The sequence below is a fragment of the Canis aureus genome, chromosome 22, assembly GCF_053574225.1.
Source record: "Canis aureus isolate CA01 chromosome 22, VMU_Caureus_v.1.0, whole genome shotgun sequence".
NCBI lineage: Eukaryota > Metazoa > Chordata > Mammalia > Carnivora > Canidae > Canis > Canis aureus.
In genome coordinates, this window is record NC_135632.1 from 21,821,054 (window position 1) to 21,838,554 (window position 17,501).

The window sequence follows — 17,501 nt, forward strand, 5'->3', positions numbered from 1 at the left end:
TATGGATCAAAACTGAGTTAAGAACCACCAATTTAGCCCAATTACCTCACAGGGAAATAAGGGCCCAAGAGGGCGGGAACTGGCTAAGGTTGCACTGTGAAGTGAGAGACAGGCCCCAAACTGGTTCACCCCAGGCATCTCAAGGGCCTGGCACATAAGCCCAATGGGCCAGCTGCATGCAGTATGCTAGGCAGGCACTTTGGATCCCCCTCTCTGGACTTCAGTTCCCTGTTTGTAAAAGCCCTTAGACTGCTTTCAAAAACACCTTTATCATGAAATCTTAAGAATTCTGATGTATGAAGCAAAGCAGAGCAAAGGCTCCCTAGGGACACAGGGAGGGCGTGCTACCTCTACTTCCTTCTGTCCCTGGTGAGGAGCTGGGTGGCCGCGGGCTCAGACAGGAGACAATTTGGAGAGGCATGTGATTTTGTGGCTGTAATGGCCTCCTCAGATTTGGAGACCGTGAGCATGGTGCGTGGGTGGCAGCCAGTGACGGGCCCTGTCAGAAGCCCCAGGCTGGCCTCATGAAGGCTCTGCCCTAGCAGGTAGGAGAGGGAATGTCAGCTCTGGCCCACAGCCTGGAGAGGGGCCCCTGCACGGAGGGTGGGCTTGGCTGTGTGAGGAAACGGAAATGAAGGTGGAGTCCCAGTTGCTGTCCTAAGATGCCAGCCCTTCAATTAAGGAAAGAACTTTGGCAGCCTGTGAAACATCAGGGCGCCCCGCCCATCCCTGAAGGAAAAGTGCAATCTCCAGAAAGGGGCACCTTACAGGGGATGTGGGACTTCTGGTGCTGAGCCTGCTCTGGCCCAACCCACCAGCTGAGAACCCAGGAAATCCCAGCGCTCAGCCTGGAGCCAACTACAGATGTTACAAACCACTGTCCACCCTCCCAGCTGTATCTGTCCCATCAACCCAAACCTCACATTCATGTTTACTCATACCCACAGGACAGGCATATGGGGTGGGGTAGGATGCAGAGACAATGCCCTGGGGCCTTCCCCAGGGCCCCATCACCCATCCAGGACCCCCAATAAGAGGTGATGACAAGCTGGGGGATACCCACTCAAACCGGGTAGCTTAAGAGCCCATTGTGGTGCCTTAGAGGTGAGCCTCGGAGAATAGGTGTTGATGGTGGAGAGGGAAGTGGAGGACAGGTCAAGAAGAGTGAAGCAATGTGACTTGGGGTGTGTCATGCCCCTGGGAGTAACCGGGACCAGTTGGAGAGTAGCCTCCAGGCCTCCCAGGACACAGGAGGGAGGGCACAGTGGTACAGTGAGAGAGCAAATCAAGGTGCTGAGTGCCCCGGGTGTGGGGCTGAAGAGTCAGGCCTTTGCCTTGGGGGCGCTTCTCCAGCCCTGTGGTTTTGTGGCACCATTTATGCTGACGGTGATAGGAGTGGCGGGCATGAAGGCAATGGGGGACAGCACCGAGCGAGGCCATGGGGGAGAGCCCCGGTGTGGCCGTGGTACGGTTTCACCCTCAGGACCATCCCATGAGGGAGGTGTTCCCAAGTAACAGGCGAGGAAACAGGCCAGGCTGTGGACCTCCTGCCACGGAGGTCCCACAGCGGAAGGCCAAGGTCATAGGCAGGGCTCCCGTCCAGGGGCCTCACCAGCCGGCGTGTCTTCCCCCAGGTGTTCGTGCTCTGCCATGGCCTCCTGCAGCTGTGCCAGCTCCTGTACAGCGCCTACTTCAAGAGCAGCCTCACCACCATCGAGAAGCGCTTTGGCCTCTCCAGTTCCTCCTCAGGTCTCATCTCCAGCTTGAATGAGGTAAGCAGGAGGTTCTGGTCCCTCAGACTTCACTTGCGCACCACCCCCCATCACAGGGTCTGGTTAGGGGCTCTAGGAGGGGCAGGGGAACGGGGACCCAGGCTGTGCACATGGGGAATGTGTTCTAGGGACTACTAGCTACATTGCCTGAGGCTTCCCTGCACTCGACTCTGAGCCAAGAGCCTCTGGCAGCGCCTGACCTTGGGGCCTAGTCACAGCAGCCCTGTGAGCAGGTGCTCTACTCCTTCCCACCTGATGGATGAGGGCACCACGGCTGAGGGTGTGCAGCAGCTCGCCCCAGGTATGCAGGGCCATCTGCCTCCAAACCCTGGGTCTCTCTAATTGAGTTGTGTGGCCGCCCACAAGTGTACGTGGCCTCTACTCATCCTCAGTTTCTGGAGGGGGATTGGTGATGAGTCTCAGGGATGCAGGTGGAGAAGTGGCCCCAGGCCTGGTGGCTCCTGTCTTATGAGGATCACAGCAGCCAGAGCTGCTCAATGGCCCTGACTCCCAAACAAGGTCAGATCTCTGTGACCTGTCAGCAACGTGGGTTTCACATGTCCCTCCGTGACTGCTCATCAAGGTCAGAGGAAGGTGGGGTGGCCTCAGAGATCGGGAATGGGAGGTCAGAGGACAGGGCTAGCTAGGAGTCACTGGAAACCAGGGAGGAAGAGGCCAAGGAGGCAGCAGAGCCCCCTCCATTGTGGCTGCAACACCAGTGGCTCCGGGTAAGGAGGCAGGTCTCCCTGGCCTGGCTTCTCTCTTCTCTTTCCACAAGGCCCACCGTTCTGGGGTGGAGGCAGTGGCCTCCCCCTCCCAGAGCAAAATTAGATCTTCCCTTGACTTAGTGGAATTCAGGCTGATATGGTAATCCAGAGCCTGGCCCCCACCAGGGCAGCTTCTAAGACGGAGCCGCAAAAGAAGGTGGGTTGCCTCCTGGCACCACCCTCAGCCACTACCTTTCAGTTTCCCTGTCCTCCATCCTGCTCCCAGCTGGAAGTGCTCTTTGCCCTTCACTCCTTTGCCCTCGATGGCCTACACAGCAGTGCCCTCAGGAACCTCTGCCCTGTGCCAGATCCCCCTTTCAGTCCTAGGAGTGGGGATGTCTCTGCCTAGCCGTGTTATCCAGAGGAGGAAACTTGCATCTAAAGCCTAAGTGCCCCATCCAGGCTGGCCACGTACACGCACACAGTGCAGCCAGCATCTGAGCCTGGGTCTGTCTCATGGCCTCTCTGAACCCCCAACCGCCTCTTCGACCAATCCTCCCTGCTCCCTTGTCCACAGCCCTGCTCTGCTCCAAATGCTCTCCTCCAAACACATCGCCAGAAGAATCTCTCTTGCCTCCCCTCTCTGCACGTATTCCTGCATCGTGGGCTGTCTCCCACACCTGGGGCACCCGCATACCTGCCCACATGCAGCCCTGTGGCCCATCAGTCAGCTCTACTGGCCTCAGACCCTGTCCTCTGAACTCCCTCCCAGAGCCACTGCTTACTCTGCCTGCATCTGTGTCTGTGTGTTTTAGTGTGTATGCATGTGTGTGTGCACACCCGTGTTTTGGCTTCCTGGTGCCACCGGTGACCGGTCTACCTCTCCACGTGGGTTGTGCTCCTGCAGCGCTGCGAGCTCCCACACAGCGCTGATCACAGCACCCATCACATGGAATGCACCTTCTTCATGTTGGCCTAGGACTTTAACAATACGCCTGGCACATGTTGTCCTCACTCATGGAGGGAAGACAGCCTCTCTGGCATTTGTGTCACTGCAGTCCTATCCCAAGACCCTGGCAGGCATCAGTAGTCAGAGTCCTCTTTCATGCTAAGTCCAGACTCTGAATCCTCCTCAACATGGTGTTCTAGGCACACTATTAATCAGTGTCAGATTAGTATCAGGCTGCCCAGTCTCAGAGCTTTCCAGACTGATGGGTGAGTGAAGGGGAGAGGAGGGCTGGGCACAAAAGGCCAACGGCAAGACCAGGAACTTGGCTTATGGGAGAAGACATGGGCATCTTGGTCTGTGAAGCAGCCGCTTCTCCTACCCACTGCTAAAGGCCAGGTCTGAGCAGACAAAATCAGAGGGAGCCCTGGAGGCCCCAGCCTGAATGTCTCCCACCAGTTTGCCCTGGGGCCCCCTGGGTTTGGGACCCTGATGGGCAGGGATGTGTTACAACAGGGCTTGGTAACAGACTTTCCAATAATCTAACAGAAAGTCTACAGAGCTGTTGTAGGGGCCGCTGAGGGGGTGAGGTGTGGACTGTGGAGGCCCTCCTCTCCTCAGCTAGAACAGCTTTATTTATATATATACAATGATATATTATATTGTATTATAGTATAGTACATTATGGAAAAACTTTTTGCAAAGGGACTCCACTGCTGAAGAAAAGTTTGGGGACCAAAGACTTAAGCCAGCATCAGCTATAACAGGTGTGGAGGTCCCACTTTCTTCCAAAAAAAATGAGTGCATGCCCTGGGAATGCTGGAAGGGCCAGCCCAGATGCATGGGGCCTGGGCACCCCAGGCCTCCTTGGCCTTTGGGGTGCTCTGTCATCCCTCACCCAGACCTTTTAAAGTCAGCTTCAGTTAGCCTAGCAGACATAGTCTGACACTTATAATCAGTTCTTGAAAAAATGCTGGAGAAATAAAAACATGAGGGAGATGAGCTCTAAGAAGCATAAGAATAAAGCTTTACTTCCAGGTACGGGTTTCAGAATCTCCTGGATCAGGCTAGGCTGCCTCCCTACACCCCCTCACACCCTCTTTTTGTATATATTATAAACCATATTACTCTTTTCCACAAAGGAGGGATCTTCTGGGCAATTGTGTCCTCTTGAAAAAGCCAATCATTTGTTCATTCATTTACTTAGTCAACAAATATTTAATGAATACCACCTATGTGTCAAATATTGCTCTAGGTGCAGGGAGCAGGAATGAACAGACAGATAAACATCTCTGTTCATATATCATTCTAATGATAAATATGACATTTGTTTATATAAATAAACAATATTAATTATTTAATTTATTTATTTAAATAAATAAAACTTGGTAGATTGGGTTACAACAAATGCTATGAAGAAAAATAAAGCCACGGAGGAGAATAGTGGTTGTATTTTAAAATATATTTAAATATAACTAAAGTGGGATCCCTGGGTGGCGCAGCGGTTTGGCGCCTGCCTTTGGCCCAGGGCGCGATCCTGGAGACCCGGGATCGAATCCCACATCGGGCTCCCGGTGCATGGAGCCTGCTTCTCCCTCTGCCTGTGTCTCTGCCTCTCTCTCTCTCTCTCTGTGACTATCATGAATAAATAAATAAAATCTTTAAAAAAAATATATAACTAAAGTTTTAAGTGGTATTTAATTGTTATAAATGTAAGTTTTACCTAACTCCTTTTTTTATTGAGATATAATTGACACTTAACATGATATTAGTTTTAGGTATACAACATAATGTTTGGGCCTTTGTATGTATTGCAAAATGACCACCACAATAAGTCTACATCCAGCACCTCACATGGTTACAACTTCTCTTGGTGAGCTCATCCGGTCCCATGGTGTTGTTTAACTATAGTCACCATGCTTGGCATTATATCCCAGTACTTGCTTATTTATAACTGAAGTTTGTACCTTTTGAGCACCTTCACTCGTTTCACCCACTTTACCTCCTTATTTCTCAGAGAAGCCCTTAGTAAGAAGTTACCATCTGAGCAGAGGTTTAAAGTAGGTTAGATGTCAAGGGAGTCCTGTGGACAGATGAGGGAAGGAGCAGCAAGTACAAAGGCTCAGAGGAGGGTATGTGTGTGAGTTAGGAGAACAGCTAGAGGCAGAGCAGCTGGGATGAAGGGAAGGAGAAGGTGGAGGAGCACAGATCAGAGCCTTCACAGAGAAGGGGTGCAGGCTCTAGAGGGCTTGGGAGGCTCTGGGACAGACTTTGCCCTTTATTGTTTGGGGTTTAAACGGAGGGAACATGGTCTGACTTGACCACTCTGTCTGACTCTGTCTGCTGGGTGAATAGGCTACTGGGAGGCAAGAGTGGAGGCAAGGAGCCCAGGATGGAGGCTACCATAATAGTTCAGATAGCATATGGTGGTTGCTTAGACTAGGAGATAGCGATAAAGGTAGAGAGAAGCAGCTTCCAGGTGGCTGCTGAAGGTCCAGTTGGTGGGATTGCTGATGGCTGCATGTGAGTGTGAAAGAGCAGTCAGGGATGGTGCTCAGGTGTTTCGCTTGAGCCACTGATTGGTAGGATGCAGGTGCCATTGAGATGAGGACTGGGGTGGGGCGGCCAGGTTTTTGAGGGGAAGATGAGACATGAGGTTTGGGTGTGCTAAGCCTGTGAGAATTAGAAGCACACACACAGCATGTAAAGCCATGGGACCGGATGAGCTCACCAAGAGAAGAGTGGAGGTTCAGGGAGTGAGCTATGAGAGTTGAGAGTTCAGGGAGGTGAGGAGGAACCATCCAAGGAAATGGAGAAGAAGCCATCAGGGGAAGAAAATGAAGAAACTGAGAAACTCAGTAAAAGAAGTATTTCAGGAAGGAAGGAATGGCCACCTGAATCACATGGTGCCTAGAGATCAAGTAAGAAGAAAACTGAGGATTGGCCAGTTGATGATCTTGATGAGAACCACATACCAAGACTTTGGTTCCTGTTTCCTGAGACAGGGCAGTTGCTTTTCCAGCCGGAAGGAGGCTATGTTGTGGACAGGGCAGGGCTGTGGGTACTGACATCCAGGGCTCCTCCAGTCCAGATGAGCTTACATTCTGGGGCAGAGGATCATCTCTTTGGAGGAGTTGTAGTCAGAAGATCTGCCAACACCCCGTTTTATCATTTTGGACCTTGCTCCCTAGGGTGGGCCTCCAGTTCCCTCCCCTGGCACAGGGTGGGGCTCAGAGACCAGGCCTCCCAGGGAGCACCAAGGACACAGAGTTACTGATGTTTGCAGCCAGAAAAGGAACTTAGGGGTGGCTTAGTCCTCCTCCCTCACTGCCAGGAGTGGAAGGAAGCCTAACGGGCAGGTCAGGAGCAGAGCTGCTGGGGCAGAGACCCGCTTCTCCAAGAGGCAGTAGACCAGTCCAGTTAAGACTGGGTGCTTTAAACCCAGGCATTCCCCATTCCAGCTGCCTCCTAGCCTCATAGCAAGGGCAAGTTCCCTACTATTTTGAGTCCCAGTGTTGTCATAAAAAGAGAGCTGTTGCTTGATGAAATGAGATAGTACCCATTGCTTGGTGGTTATCCTGACTACCAGGCGGCATCCTTAGGGCATTTAGTTAGAGAGCATGTGATGTTCCTAGGCTTCCTTGGACTTTGCCCCAAAAGGTTTGGACCTAAGATGTTTGAAATTGAGGCTATGAGCTTTTCACGGTTTCTAGATACTTCCCTTTGTCTGGTCCAGGAGGCTGAGACTGGGAAGGGATTCTGACATAGGGGAGGACGGAAACAGCACATCTTGGGCCCACGGTGAGGCTGTCTGGGCAAGGCTGACAGTGGGCGGCCTCTTGCCTCTCTGCTTTTCCTGGAGCAGGTATAGTCAGGTCTCCTCTGTGGGTGAGTAGGGACAAAGTTTCTGGTCTCACTCGGCCCCTCTGCTCTCTCTGCAGATCAGCAATGCCATCCTCATCATCTTTGTCAGCTACTTTGGCAGCCGGGTGCACCGTCCACGGCTGATTGGCATTGGGGGTCTCCTCCTAGCTTCGGGTGCCTTCATCCTCACCCTCCCACACTTCCTGTCAGAGCCCTACCAGTACACCTTGGCCAGCGTTGGTAAGTGGCCTCAACTCCTGCTTCAAGGGCATAAGGAAAGAATGGGCATCTCACCAAAGTTGGTGGGGATGCTTCTGGGGCAGTGGCTACCACTCCAGGCTATGCTATGTTCTCTTACCAGAAAGTGTCGTTGGCTTTTATTGTTTTGCTTCTCCTCGAAGCATATCTGAAAGTGAAAACGTGTGGAATTATGCAGAGCTTTGGAGCAGCCCTGGCTTGCTGAGGTCGGAGCATGCAGCTGGTGGCTCACCTCCCCCTGTGATTCCCTATAATTCCCTGTGCTTCATGCAAGGAATGATCCAGTGCACACAAGTGGGGATGCCTCCGAGCAGTGCCTGTGATGGGCTTGGCAGAGGGTCAAAAGCATTGCCCACGATGAGATCTGTGGATTTTCTGCATGTTTAATCCTGTGTTTAATACTTCCTGACATTTGTACATTCATCCATCATTCTTTAGGTTACAGTGCACTTAAACTGTGATCTCATTTGATTCTCCTGGACACCTGTGAAAGGAAGAGAAAAGGTCTAAGATGAGAACTTGGCACTCAAAGTTGTCCAGTAACTTTCCCAGGGGCACCAGTCAGTTAGGGAGAAACAGACCCAGGTCTCCTCATTCTTACGCAAATGGTCCTCCTGTAGCACAGAGTCCCTTGTTCTTAGTGACATGCCCTGTGGTAGAGAGAGATGTATGACGATTTTACCTAAGTAATAAACAAGGAATTAAATAACACAATATTGCCTGGTGAGAGTTCCCTTTTCTTTAAAAATTGTTTTATTTTTTTAATATGAAAAAATCAAAATATAGCAAAGTAAAGAAAAAATACAACAAACACGTACTGATCATTAAGATATATCTGTTTTCCTTCAGATACTTCTTTTATTTTTTCTTTTCTCTTTAAACAGATTTATTGAGACATAATTCACATACTATATGTGTAGCTTACCCAATTAAGGTGTACAGTGGTTTTGGTATATTAACTTTTGGTTTGTGTGCGTGTGTGTGTGTGTGTGTATGTGTGTGTGTGTTTAAGTAGGCTCCACACTACTTAAGTAGGGATGGAGCCCTACATGGAGCTTGAACTCATAACCCTGAGATCAAGACCTGAGCTGAGATCAAGAGTTGGACACTTAACTCACTGAGCCACTGAGGTGCCCCGATTATGTTATTTTTTTAATGTGGTAAAGTATACATAAAACATAAAAGTTGCCATCTTAACTCATGGAAGTATACAATTCAGTGGTATTCATTATATTCATGATACTGTGCAATTATCACCACTATTTCCAGAATTTTTCCATTAACACCAAGCAGACACTACCCGTTAAGCAATCACTCCCCATTATTCCCTCCCCAGCCTCTGGTTATCTCTAATCTTCCTTCTGTGTCTATAAATTTGCCCATTCTAGATATTTCATTTAAGTGGAATCATACAGTATGTGTCCTTTTGTATCTAGCTTATTTCACATTGCATCATGTTTTCAAAGATCATCCATATTGTAACATGTATCTGAATTTCACTTCTTTGTGGCTGAATAATATACCATTGTATGGATATGGCACATTTTATGTATCCACTCACCTGTTGATGGATACTTGGGTTGCCAGATACCTTTTTTAAAAAAAGGAATAAGACAAGGGCATTATGCTAAGTGAGATAAGTCAGAGAAAGACAAATACCATATGATTTCACTCGTATGTGAAATTTAAGAAACAAAACAAAGAGTCATAGGGGAAGGGAGGGAAAAATAAAATAAGATGAAATCAGAGAGGGAGGCAAACCATAAAGGACTCTTAGCTCTAGGAAACAAACTAAAGGTTGCTGGAGGAGAGGTGGGTGGGGGGATGGAATAACTGAGTGATGGCATTAAGAAGGGCACTTAATGTAATGAGCACTGGGTGTTTTTTTTTTTTTTTAGCACTGGGTGTTATATGCACGTGATGAATCACTAGATTCTACCCCTCAAACTAATAATAAACTGTATGTTGACTAAATTGAATTTAAATAAAGATTTTTTTTAAAGTTTTTTTAAAAGAAAGAAAGAAGATATTAACTTCCTCTTGGCTCATCACTTCCTCCCTAACAGGAGGTGGCCACTCACCTGTAGTTGGTGTGCTTAATAAGCTCATTGCATATCTGTATACTTTTCTTCCTTCTAGTGTTAGGTCTTATTTCTTTAGTCTTATTTTTTTTTCTTCTACTGGTTTGGAAGTTATACATTCCTAGTTATCCTTATATTGAAACACTTAAAAAATTATTAGAGAACAAAATTGACTTTTTGTTGGGGGTGAAACACAGTCCTATAAATTTGAACACATCTATAGATTTGGATAAACACCACAATCAGGATATAGAACAGTTCCATCACTCCCAACACATCCATCATGCAATTCCTTCATAGTCACACTCTCCCCATCCACCCAGCCATTAGCCCATTTCCAACATTATAGTTTTGTGGCTCTGAGAATAACACAGAACTAGAAACATAAACGTCTTGAACTGGATTCTTTCCTGCACTATAGGCCTTTGAAATTCACTGAAGTTGTTGCATGTATCTGTAGTTCATTCTTTTTTCTTGCATAGTAGTATTCCATTATATGGACATAACACAGTTGACCCATTCATCCATCAAAAGACATTTGATTTGTAATGATGTGGATGGAACTAGAGGGTATTATGCTAAGTGAAATAAGTCAATCAGAGAAAGACAATTATCATATGATCTCACTCATGTGGAATTTAAGAAAAAAAAACAGGATCATAGGGGAAGGGAGGAAAAAAATAAAATAAGACAAAATCAGAGAGATAAACCATAAAGGACTCTTTTTTAAAGGTTTTATTTATTTATTTGAGAGAGAGAGAGAGAGGGAAAGAGAGCACAGACAGGGAGATGGAGAAGCAGGCTCCCCGCTGAGCAGGAAGCCTGATGCAAGGCTCAATCCCAGGATCCTGAGATTATGACCTGACCTGAAGGCAAATGCTTAACTGACTGAGCTCCCCAGTTGCCCTCCCATAAGAGACTCTTAACCATAGGAAACAAACTGAGGGTTGCCGGAGGGGAGGGGGGCGGATGGGGTAACTGGGTGATAACATTTAGGAGGGCAATGATACAATGAGCACTGGGTGTTATATAAGGCTGATGAATCACTGACCTCTACCTCTGAAGCCAATAATGTATTATATGTTAATTGAATTTAAATAAAATTTTTTAAATGCCAAAGGAAAGACATTTGAATTGTTTCCAACTTGTACAAAAAACAAGGTTGCTGTAAATATTTGTGTATAGACAGGTTTTTTTGTAAATATAACTTTATGATGTTGAACATCTTTTCATGTGTTTGTCATGCATGTATTCTCCTTGGCAAGGTGTTTGTTCAAGCCTTCTGCCCATTTTGTAATCGGATTGTTTTCTTACTGTTGAATTTGAGAGTTCTTTATAAATTCTGGATACAAATTATTAATTGGATGGAAGGTTTGTAAATATTTTCTCCCAGTCCTTAGCTTATCTTTTACATTCTTTTAAGTGTCATTTGCAAAGCAAAAATTGTTCATTTTAATGAAATATAATTTATAATTCTTTTTTCTTTAACGTATCGTGCTTTTAGTGCACATATAAGAACTGTGCTTAATCCCACATCAGGAAGATTATCTCCTATGTGTGCAGTTCTGTTTTTTGTTTTTTATTCTTAAGTTTTACAGCTTTCCACTTACATTTCGATCTATGATCCATTTGAGTTAATTTTTATAGGACTCTTTTTCTTCTCTTGCATATGGATATTAAATAGTTTTAGCATCATTTGTCAAAAAGACTATCTTTTCTCCATTAAATATTTTTTGTACCATTATTAAAAATCAACTGGTCATACTTGTGTGGGTCTTTTTCTAGACTTTCTATTCTTTTCCATTAGTCTATGTGTCTGTTCTATCACACTGTCATGATTCCTGCAGCTTTACAGTTAAGGCCTAAAATTGGTTACTGTGATTCTTCCAACTTTATTCTTTTTCAAATTGTTATATCTATTCTTATTCATTTGCCCTCCCATATAAATTTTATAGTCAGCTTGTCTCTGAAAAAAAATCCTTCTGGAATTTTTATTCGAATTGCATTAAATTCATAGATCAATTTGGGGGCGCCGAACACATTTATTCAGTCTACCAATCCATGAACACAGTATGCCTCACCCTTACCCTTACATTTTAACACTGACCTACAATTTAACAAACTCTAAAGCTGACGAATGTCTCTATTCTTCAACAAAGTAAGGATGCTAGGATGTTTTACTACTCGATATCCTCTTCCATCTTCCATGTTTTTGTTGACCACTGGCAGGTTCTGCCAGTACCTATTATTATTATAGTCATTGTTAGTTATAAATAAGTTAGCACTTATGCATATTTACCCACAAGTTTGCTTCATTCTTTGCTTCTTGCATTTCACCTGCTCTTGTTGGTTTAATTTCCTTTTTCCTGAAATACATTCATTAGCATTACTTTCAGGTGGGACCATGGATGAGAAAATCTCTAAAACTATGTCTTAAAATGTAAGTTTTACCCTTGTCCTTGCCTCGTGGCTTGGCTGCAAGCAGGATTTTAGTTATTTCCTCTCAATGCTTTGAAGATACCAGGCCTCTATCTTCTGGCTCCTCTTTCTAGTATTGGGACTTCTACCTCAGTCTCATCATCATTCCTTTCTGAGAATTCCATTTTTTCTCTGTAGTTGACTTTAAGATTTCCTTCTCTTCCTTGAGATCTTACATGTCTACTATAATGGTTTCTAAATATAGGTTAATTTTTACTTATCTGTTTGGAAGTTCAGTATGCTATTTCTTTTGAAGATTAAGGTTTTTCTTTGATTCTGAAAAACTCTCAGCCAAAAATGTTCCCAATATTGCATAGCCCTATTTTCTCCCTTCTTTCTTATAAAAATGCACATGATATATATATATATATATATATATATATATATATATATATATTTTCATGTCTGGCCTCCTTGTCTCCTGTCTTTCATAGTTTTGGGTGCTTTATTCATCCAAGCTGCCTCCTGGGTGATTTCCTCAGGCAGGAAATCTTGCTGCTCACTTTGTCTCCCCCAGCTCTCTCAGTTGGATCCAACTCATACTCTACATTGTACATTTTAATGGCTCTCTATATTTTGCTAATTTCTAAAAGTTATTATGATAGTTTTCCAAATCTGTCTGCCCTATTTTCATGTTTTTGATGGTGTCTTATGATTTCTATTTTTACTTTGGTCTCTTCAATTATCTTAAACATTTATTTATTTTATAGTATTTTTCTGTTTGCTCCCATAACTAAAGTTTGGGGAATGTTAAGCCTCCCATGTTTTGTGTTTGCTTGCTCTTGCTTAGGGTGGATTATTTACTGTATGTTTTACAATGTTTGACTGTGGGATCATTTGCAGTGGGATTTTTTCCCCTGTAGAAATTTTATGTGATCTGGGTTGAGGATATAGCCTTACAAAGTGGTTTTACATTTGTATTCACTCAGCATCTCAGGAACAACACTGCTTTGGAGATAATTTTATGATAATTTATTGGCTTGGGATAAACTTGTACATGTTTTAAAGGATGTAAGAAGAGGCAGTGGTTTTGTGATGAGCAGCAATGAGAGGCTCAGTCCACACATGCTCATCCTTGGCCTACTATATTGGAATTGAAGATGTCTGAGAGTCAGTGAGCCACCAAAGACTATACTAAGGGAATAACTGATTCTGATTTTTGTTTACCTGTTTACTGAAATGTCAGGCATTTTGGGAGGGGTCATATGTAGAAGTTAGTTTTAAGAGTTGAAACAGAATGACTAAACAAACTCCAAATTCTTTTTTTTTTTTAAAGATTTTATTTTTTATTTATTCACAGAGAGAGAGAGAGAGAGAGAGAGAGAGGCAGAGTCACAGGCAGAGAGAGAAGCAGGCTCCATGCAGGGAGCCGACGTGGGACTCGATCCCGGTCTCCAGGATCACACCCTGGGCTTCAGGTGGAGCTAAACCACAGGGGCTGCCTGACTAAAGGGGTTCTTAAAAATAGATTTTATTTATTTATTTGAGAGAGAGAGGGAGAGAGCATGAGCGGGAGAGGGGCAGAGGGAGAAGCAGGGTCCCCGCTGAGCAGGGAGCCCCACATGGGACTCAATCCCAGGACCCTGGGATCATGACCTGAGCTGAAGGCAGATGCTTAGCTGGCTGAACCACCCAGGCAACCCAAAGGGATTCATTCCTTTATAGGTTGTGAGACCTCTGGTAGGGAGAGACAGGTGGCTGGAATGGAAAAAGAACAGAGCCAGAGTAGCAGTATCTAATGGTGAAATGTCTGTTGGGTCTGATCATGGGAATCTTTTGCATTGTGGCCTTGTATATGTGTGGACTATGTAGAGACTAAATCCTTCCTCAAGTAGCTCCAGGAGGAAGACAGACCCAAAGCTAGGGGCCCTGCCATGCTCTTTCTCCTCCTCAGTCTAGACAAGGGATTTGAGGCCAGTTCTGAAGGAGAGTTGGGTATTGCTGGCCACCCTCCCAGAGAGCCCTGTGCCAAGTCCACTCCAGACCCAGGGCCCCTGCCCTTCCCCAGCAGCATGAGGACTGGGTTAATGAAATCAGCAAGGGAGCCTGGGGCACTGGGGTCAGGCTGAGGGGAGGGCATCCTGCCAGGCACCACACACTATGGGTCGGTGGTTTGGCTCTCCGCAGCGTGGGCCACATACCAATGGCATTTGCTTCGCACAGAGCAGCCACCACAGAGGGTGGTTAGAGATGGGCGGGCCTCTGAAAATAATCACTCTGCTCCTTGTTAGGGATGGTCCATTGGCTGGGGTTCAGCCCACCACAATCCTCCCTGCTCAGAGGGAAACACTCTGCCATTCCCTCCTCGACCCCGGTGCTCTTAGCCAAACTCCAGTGAGAGGGAACTGAAGGGGACTGGGACAGGGACCACGGCTAGCCTCTCAACCTGCCCGGGGAACTGCAGACCAGGAGAGGAAACTTTTTCGTTGCTGTTGCTCTATCTGTGTAAATTCTATTTGCAACAATGAGGCACAGCAGTCTTTCTTACTCTGGCTGGGGTCAGAGCAGCAGCTGGAAGTGCTCAGGGCTGAGCCACCTTCAGAGCATTTTCCCAGTGCCAGGGGTAGGATGAGGAGGACTTTGGCCCAGGAGCCACATCGGTGGGATCCATCTGGGGCTGTGTGCAGGGTACCAGTACAGCATGGGCATGTGCTATGCTAATATGTGCAAGTAAAAATATCCAGAAAGTCTCACTTCATGGGAAAAGTTTGAAATGCAACTCCTATTTCAAGTATATTCCTACGGGAACTTTAGTTTTGAATTATGCAAGGCAATCAGGAACAAATGAATTTTATTAAATGCACCGCCCTGAGTCGTGTTCTGGAGTCAAGCAGTCCTTGGGAATTGAGACTCACAGTGCAGCCTCGGGGCCATCTCCTCCTCAGCTGAGTGTCAGTTCCTCCCTGTATGAAATGGACACTTGCTCACAGGGGTACAAGGGCTGGGAGAATGCATGCTCAGAATTTAGACTGTTAAATGTTGACTTTTATAACTGGAAGTGGTGCGGTGGGGCACCTGGGTGGCTCAGTCAGGTAAGTGTCTGACTTCAGTTCAGGTCATGACCTTGGGGTCCTGGGATTGAGCCCCATGCAGGGTCCACACTCATGGGGAGTCTGGTACTTCCTCTGCCCCTCCCTCAGCTCATGCTCACGCATGCTCTCTCTCTCTCTCTCTCCCAAATAAATAAATAAAATCTTTGAAAAAATATTGGCAGTAGTGGGGACAAGATATGTATTATGCTGGGTAAAGCAGGGTCCCAAATGAGGAAGCACCCTGCTTCCCATAGCAAGTTGAGTCTCACAGCTCTCGGCTGTGGGTTGGGCATCCTGGGGGCATCTAAAGGCAATTTCTTCTTGATCCTCACTATAGGTGTTCTGCTCCACTCAGGAGCAGGGCTCCTCCCTCAACAGAGTCCCTGCTGCATCCTCCTTATGTGAGTCCATAGGATTTCTCTCAGTTGAAGCATGGGCTGCTCTTCTGCTCCAACAGGAGTTGCAGCAGCCTGGTATGATGGGTAGAGCATGGACTTCAGCATTCAAATGAATCTCAGCCATTTACTTGCCAAGGCCCCTTAAGCAAGCTACTACCTTACTCTTCTAACCCTGTTTCCTTATCTGTAAAATGGGACCCATAATAACTTCACTTTCAGGGTGTTCTGAGGGCAAAATTAACACAATATAGTATAGGTAAAGTGTCTGGCCCATGTTACCTGTCCAGCACATTTTTCTTTGTCTGCCCTTGTGACATTTGAAATCTGTTACTCGTAAGTAGTGACCCCCAGACCTATTATATCTTGATTTCGTCCCCTTGGAGCAAAGCTACTCCAGAAATGAACATGGGAAATGAAGAGTAACTGTGTATTTTAGGAAAAAAATAAAGAGGGGCTGAACATTGTGGGAATCATGGAGACCTTTAACAACTAATTGCTAATTTTAAAAAGGCCAGGCAGACATTTATGAATGTTTAGATTTTCTAAATGTCAGAGGGGTCCGGAAATGTGCCGTGGCGCCTTTAGAGAAAAGACTAAGCTACCCAGCCAAGCTTCCAAGATCACTTCTGGAAGGCTCAGAGAGGTTTCAGTAGATGGGAAACAGGCCAACATGACACCAGTTCCCTTAGGAGATAAGGGAAGGGTCTTCGGAAACCAATGTCTGGCAGGACTAGGTGTAACCCGTGAATGCTTCTAAGCCAAGGCCAGAGGGAAGTTGGCCCCTACACAGACAATGGATGCGCACAGGCAGGGAGCTTCCTGTAAGATAAGAAGTGGGGGTTGGATTGTATTTTTGAAACAGTTGGGAAAAGAAAGGGAAGAGTCGCTTTCTAGTCATTTATTCATAAATGTGCCAGCTTACCCATGCTCATTCATCCCAAGGGTGTCCCTGGGAAGGAGGGTGTAAGGAGGCATAAGGAGGGGAAGCCTCAAGCTCCTGGGTGACTGGGTCCCTTCCTCAGTGGATAACACACAGGGCCTGGAATCAGCGCCCCAACCCCCAGAGCAGAACCCACTCCGCTAAACTGTGGAAGCCATTCAGGGTCCTTCACTGAGAGAACTGCTCATGACAGATAAGCTCAGGGCTGTTCAGTAGTGAACACCCTGCCATGGTGTAAGATGGGTTTGCTCAGAAGTTGTGCAGGGGGACAGGGGAAGTGTGAGTGTGTCTGTGGGGTAATTATGTATAGGTGTATGTGTGAGGGAAGTATTTTATGTGTAGGAAGTTTATGGGGATCCCTGGATAGCTCAGCGGTTTAGTGCCTGCCTTCAGCCCAGGGCATGGCCCCGAAGTCTTGGGATCGAGTCCTGCATCAGGCTCCCTGCACGGAGCCTGCTTCTCCCTCTGCCTGTGTCTCTGCCTCTCTCTCTCTCTCTCTCTCTCTTCCTGAATGGATGAATAAAATCTTAAAAAAAAGAAAATAGTGGACCGTCAGGCTCTCTTAACATCTGTTTTGTGGGCAAGCCACAGTCTCCCACCTTGACGAGCCTGGAAATGAGACCCCATGTTCTCCTAAGTCTCCAGCTGAAGTCTGAGCAGAGAGACCTGAGCATGGCTCCCCCTTCCAGTCAGGCCCCCAGGGCTTGTTTAGTCATTTCCTCTGTTCAGAAATGAGGCTGGGGTGGCAGCCCTGCTTGGGTCTGGGCGGGGGGCAGGGGGTAGGCAGTGCTAGGCAGCAAGCTGCATCCTGCAAGTTGTGTTCTGCACTCTGCTCCCCTGGGGAGAGTCACTTCTCCAGCATCCCTGGCTGACTGTATGTCTCAGGCATGGTGGGAGGTTCTGGGAGGTGGTGGTGGTGGGGTCTCCTTGGGAGAGTCAGCACACAGGGTGGAAAAGAAAGAGTGGTGACTATTCCACTGGCTTTGGGCACAGTTGGGAGTGAGGGATAGCCCCACAGAAACAGA

General features: G+C 46.7%; 1 protein-coding gene across 2 annotated transcripts in view; it reads left to right on the plus strand.

Annotated features, from left to right (window-relative positions):
- The window catches only part of SLCO2A1 (solute carrier organic anion transporter family member 2A1), an 80,850-nt gene that overhangs the window by 35,246 nt on the left and 28,103 nt on the right, over positions 1–17,501 (plus strand). For both annotated transcript variants that reach the window (XM_077865088.1, XM_077865087.1), the window contains exons 2-3: positions 1,635–1,772; positions 7,367–7,529. In XM_077865088.1, the coding sequence (XP_077721214.1) occupies positions 1,635–1,772; positions 7,367–7,529 (301 nt within the window). The remainder of the gene's footprint in view (positions 1–1,634; positions 1,773–7,366; positions 7,530–17,501) is intronic.